This window comes from Ctenocephalides felis, unplaced genomic scaffold (assembly GCF_003426905.1).
Source record: "Ctenocephalides felis isolate EL2017-DRISC unplaced genomic scaffold, ASM342690v1 CF-g0.4_SCAFFOLD_01221, whole genome shotgun sequence".
Taxonomy (NCBI): domain Eukaryota; kingdom Metazoa; phylum Arthropoda; class Insecta; order Siphonaptera; family Pulicidae; genus Ctenocephalides; species Ctenocephalides felis.
Window position 1 is genome coordinate 12,481 of NW_020537375.1, and position 6,144 is coordinate 18,624.

The following is a 6,144-nucleotide window of genomic DNA, read 5'->3' on the forward strand; positions in this document are numbered from 1 at the left end:
GGTGTGACAATCCGTGTAAGCTATCAAACACCGCTCGCCGTAACTTTGTTGGAATATACGGTCTAGCTGTTCTCGTAGAGATGTCGCACAAAACTGACACGTCTTGGTCCTCAAATCGAATAAGTTTCAGTTTGAGTGACGTGTTGTTTTCGGTGCGCAACTTAGCTACTCCTTCATCTAATCTCTGCTCTGCTGCTAATAACTTCATATCTGTTCCGGCACTTCTTAGAGACACATTTAGAAACATTTTTCTCTCCTGACATATGACTTTAGAAGAAAACCTTCTACAATAATTGAATATCCGGGAAAGGAGGAATTTTTACATGAAAGTATTGACTGTTATGACGCATTTGCTTTAAACTTTTTTTTGCGGATCACATATTAGATATAATTGTGTGTTATAAGTATGCTACACAATGCCTAACTAATTCATCATATTGTAACAGAATGCATTGGAAGTATGTTACAAGGGATGAAATGAATACTTTCATAGGCATATTACTTATCATGGGTATCGTGCAGTTACCAGAAATTCGTTTCTACTCGTCTAAAAACGACATGTACGCGAACAGAGAATAAAAAATGCAATGAAACGTGATTGTTTTTTAGCTATACTCGAGTTTTTACATTTTTCTGATAACACCACAGCCACTCCAGACCGATTATACAAAATTCGTAAATTGTAGATGCCATTGTTCATCAATTCAAAAGTTCCGTTAGACCTGGTCAAAAAATTGTTATCGATGAGAGCATGGTTCCTTGGAGAGGACGTTTAGGTTTCCGTCAATACATCCCAGGAAAGCGACACAAATATGGCGTAAAATTATATAAATTATGTTTATCCGAAGGATATACGCATAATATCGAAATATATGCCGACAAGAATGGAACGATGATTGAAAAATGCCAGTCTCAAGATGTGGTAATGAGATTGCTAAACGGGTTGTTAATTGAGGAGCGCACTCTTTTCATCGATAGTTTTTACACTGTGTTTCTTTAGGTAAACTTCTTTTAGATAATATTACATTTATGTGTGGTACCGTAAAAAATTAACAGAAGAATTTACACCCCATGCAAAACAAAAACAAAAACGTGGTGAATTGTTGGCTGTGGAAAATCGCAGCAGAATCACATTTTTAAAATGGACGGACAAAAGACCGGTATGCATGCTGACCACTACAAATCATGATCAATGCCAATTTATAGAAGCAGCAAATGGCAAAATAAAGACGATGTTGTATTCGATTATAACGATGCAAAAAAGGCATAGACGTATCGGATCAGCTATCGGGGTATTATAGTTGCCTACGCAAAACAATAAAATGGTATCGAAAAATATTGATACAACTAATTTGTGGAACATCGATTGCAAATGCTTGGTACATACACAGAAATGGGGCACAAAAAATTAAATATTTTAAAATTTAGAGAATTAATCATTGATCGGTTGTTGACAAAAGAAAAAAATATATATTTATATTTTAATTTTGAGCACCCTAAAGTAAAATTAAGTTTGTACCTCATGGGGTACAATTGCGATTGGTGAGACAGTCGAGCGTGGGCCACCGGTGGTACAACCCGCCCGATGGCACACTCTAGCTAGAGACAGTTCAGTGTGGTACACCGGTGGTACACACCGACGTGAACGTGTAAAATCAAAACAATACCCCAAGCACCATACTGGTGTATCTATTCTAGAAAATTTGGGGATCGGTATGATTTCCCAAGTTCATTGGATTATATGCACATGGTGTGTTTGGGGGTGACAAAGCGCCTAATTGCTCTCTGGATGTGCGAATTTATAGATATTCGCTTTACGGAAGAACAAAAAAGGATATGAACAATTATATAATAAAGCATAGAAAGTTGCTCCCTTCGGATGTTTCCAGAGTGCCTAGAAGACTAGAGGATCACAAACATTGGAAGGCCACTGAACACATACAATTTTTGTTGGATTCTGGATGAGTAGTTTTGAGACCTGTATTAAGTAATCAATTGTTTTTAAATTTTCTGCATTTTAGTTCAGTCATTAGAATTCTATGTGAGCCAGAGGCATGTCTCCACTGAAATAGTATGGCAGAGGACTTGTTAAAACTTTTTGTCATTAATTATTCTGATTCATATGAATCAGATAGATTAACATTCAATGTTCATAATATAATCCATTTAGCTGATGAAGTCAAGAAGTTTGGTTGTTCATTAGACAAATTTAGTTGTTTTCCATTTGAAAATTATTTCATAAGTGTGGAAAATAAGATTCAAGTTTCACTCAAGCCCTTGCAACAATTAGTAAACAGAATGTGGGAAGAAACAACTAATAAAAGCAGAAGTGAATTTATTCAAATCAAGAGTTTTCCAGTAATACACCGGACAAAAACATTAGAAATAGAGAAGATTTAATTTAAAAAAAAATTCTATAAGTAATATAGCTTCAAATAACTGTTGTTTAACAACCGAGAATAAAATAGTTTTAATAAATAAAATTTGTCATGTTGATAAAATATTGTGTTCGGAAGCGACGATGACAAAATCATTATTTTTAAAACCATTCGACTCGAAACTATTCAATATTCATGTTTTTGACCCAAAAATTATGAATGATGTGACAATATCTGTGAAGGAAATAAAACAAAAATGTGTAACTCTGCCATATGCAACTGAATCCAATTATGTGGCTATTCCTTTACTGCATCAGTAATTTGTATTTATGGAACTAATAGTTCTTATAGCTTTATGCAAATATATTTGTAATAATGCTGAAACGTAAGGAATTATAATATTTTCTTATAAAAATTCATGATTTTTATTGATATGTATAGCGTATTATTAAAATTACATATATAATTTTATTTGAAAACTATTTCTTCGTTTCTATTATTATAGTTTTTATTTTTCTAGCATTCTTAAATAAAAATGGCGAGAGCTGTGAGGAATTTCACGCTAGTGAGTGAAATATCGAAAGAGATACTGATAATATTAACAGACTGCCACACCGAGTCCCATTGGGAAGATAGGCTTGTGTAAGTAATTTAAGTCCACTTTTTATTCTTCAGGACATGTGTATAATTAGAACATTCTTATTATTATAACTCGAGTGCAAAATCGAGACCAACGAAATTAGGAGATGTTTCGGTGACATCGTTTCTTTGTCACACGGTTTTGTTGTGTGGGGTGTCGGAGCATAACAAAGGTATATATTTCTTTTTATGTATAATATACATATATATACACATATATACACACACATATATATATATATTATATATATATATTAGGGTGGTCCTTAAAATGGTCATTTTCGAATTTCCTTGCTCCCATGAGCTCAAATGGTTCCAAATAGATAAAAAACAATTATCTAAAAGTTTTAGCTCTTAATATTAACGTTTAGATAGAGCGCAATGCAATCAAAGTTTTGTATGGAAATAGCATGAAAAAATTTTCAAAATTTTAAAAATGTTTTTAGATGTAATTTAGCGAACAAATGAATGATTAAAACTCAATCATTTGTCGCTAAGTTATACCTAAAACATTTTTTTTTAATTTCAAAATTTTTTCCATGCTCTTCCATACAAACTTTGATTGAATTGCGCTCTATCTAAACGTTAATATTAAGAGCTAAAACTTTTAGAGAATAGTTTTTTATCTATTTGGAACCATTTGAGCCCCTGGGAGCAAGGAAATTCGAAAATGACCATTTTAAGGACCACCCTAATATATATATATATATATATACATGTATACATTGGTATAATTAGGGATTTTTCATTATAATTTTTCTTTATAATAGGTTACAAAATGAAGGGCGTTAGTCTATGCTTCGACACGATAAAATTGCTGTATCAAAGGAGGAGCGTGTATTATCGCTCCTGCCGGTTCTTTATGAAGATAGTGGAAACGTGGAGGAATACTTCCTACATTTTTTAAAGATCAAGAAATAAGATTTTATAGTTACAAAGAGGTAATATTAAATTTTTATAATAATACATAAATACATAGCAATCAGCTATTATAATATTATTAATTATTATTTTAGTCCACAGACGATGCGAGTTGGGGCGACGGCAGGGGAAACAGCCGCGGCGGCGTAGAAAACAACCGCGGCGGCATAGAAAACAACCGAGGCGGCATAGAAAACAACCGCGTCGGTAGAGGAAACAACGGCGTCGGTAGAGGAAACAACGGCGTCGGTAGAGGAAACAACGGCGGCGGTAGAGGAAACAACGGCGGCGGTAGAGGAAACAACGGCGGCGGTCGCGTCAAGCAACGCGGTGGCCGCGGAAATTACCGCGCAGACAACCGCGGCGGCCGCGGAAGCAACCACGGTGGGCAAAGAAACCATCGCGGCGGCCAGGACGGTAATGATAGGATAGGAACTCCAATTCTAATGGTAAATAACATCCATGACTGTACAATATGTTAAAATTAAATTTAAGTAAGAAATTATTTCTGAAATAAAAAGATTCATATTCAAGTGTAAATTTTATTTTTGTCTATCTTGTATACTTGTATTTTTTTCAGGGGTTGTATATATATTTTCAAAATGACTTTGTTTAGCATTCTATTCTATAATAACTAATATATCATGTATAATTTCAAGCGCACTATATATGCTGCAAGCATTGTTGTGAAGTTTCAAGCCTTTCCATACATTCTCAGAAAAATTTGGGCAAAAGACAAATCAAGTCTTATATCATTTGACACTCTTCAACTTACAATTGTAGAATCAATATTAATTAATATATATGATACATAGCTTGGATGTTTGACTTACAACTAATTGATTTTATTATTTTCACATTTGGCACAAAAATGTCAACTACCTGGAACATTATTTACGCATTTGGTTTTGAAGAAAATGTAAATCAGTGCCCACACTAATAAATAATCGCGCCAAAATTTAATTTTGTGTAGTTGCAAGGATCGCAATTGCATTTCGTATTTCTTTCCAGTTTTGATCGTCGCAACAGTTGCAGGTATTTGTTTAAAGATAAGTTTACGTAGTTAAATTTTAAATAAGTGAAGATGGAGGTTAGATATCTTAAAAATGAATTTCAATTATTTAATTTAAATAATTTTATTTTAATTTAATTTTTTTTATTTTAATTTAAATATTTGAATTAATTAGTTATAGTAATAACTATAAATATATAGTAATAAATAAATTTCAAAATTGGTACCATTATATTTAATAGTGTTCATGGGATATAGTGATTTTTAAAAAGAGGGTTCATGCGGACACGTGCCCTCATCATGGGCAGTAAATGAGGAAAAGACTATGTAATCATGATCAGGAAATGTAGCAGGCTATAAACTAAATAAGATGCTGAAGGCGTGCGAGCCTCCTTCGTTTAGAGATTACTCTGAATTGGAGGCTAAGTTTATGAGAAGCACCACCGATTATAGAAACGTGAAGAAGTATGTAAAAAGAACTCAAAATCAATCGTGTATTGAGAGCTCCGACGATAACACTCTGAGCTCTATCTCTACGAGGCATCAGCTTCACAGATTCAATCTGTGAAAAAAAAAACTAACTTTATGTTACCTATTAAGACGAATGAAGAATTAGACGATTTAGAAGAAAAGCTGAAAAATATTTTCTATAGTTAATGTTTCTATAGCTAATATGCAATGTATTTAATAAGTTTTTTTTACAGTCAATTCAGCTAACTCTGACTGGCAGAACAAACAAGAAGCAATTGATTACATCAATGCTAAGAAAATGTATGAGCAAAGACCTTACAACTTTGTTTTCAAGTGTGGGTCGAAAGGGTAAGAGAAACCCTCGAAAAAGTAAATTTGATTCCTGTTCAATTATTTCATCTACACACATTATCTTTTCATTAGGGAGCAATATATGACAATCCTTATTAATTGACGAATATGTTTTATATCCATTTATTTTAACAAAATCAATCTTGGAATTTTTTATGTATTACAATATCATTTGGATCTACATTTGATTTATCATGAAATTGTTCGAGTAGTCTGCATGATACTTGTTGCAAAAGGCTTTGCTGGTCCTCGTATCAATTTTAGTAACTGTCCCAAATAACTCTCAAATGGAAAACAGCCGTACTGGTCAACAATGATTTCTTCCCTTACTGCATCATTTATCATGTGAAAAATACGATGAGTATTATATAC

General features: G+C 33.2%; 1 protein-coding gene across 1 annotated transcript; it reads left to right on the forward strand.

Annotated features, from left to right (window-relative positions):
- Window positions 1–751: 751 nt before the first annotated feature.
- Window positions 752–5,769, forward strand: LOC113369303 (abscisic acid and environmental stress-inducible protein-like; the record flags this gene model as incomplete). The annotated part of the gene is made up of 3 exons (XM_026610084.1): window positions 752–922; window positions 4,034–4,355; window positions 5,655–5,769. Coding segments are annotated over exons 1-3 (608 nt in total), but the record flags the coding sequence as incomplete, so codon positions are not given.
- Window positions 5,770–6,144: the final 375 nt, after the last annotated feature.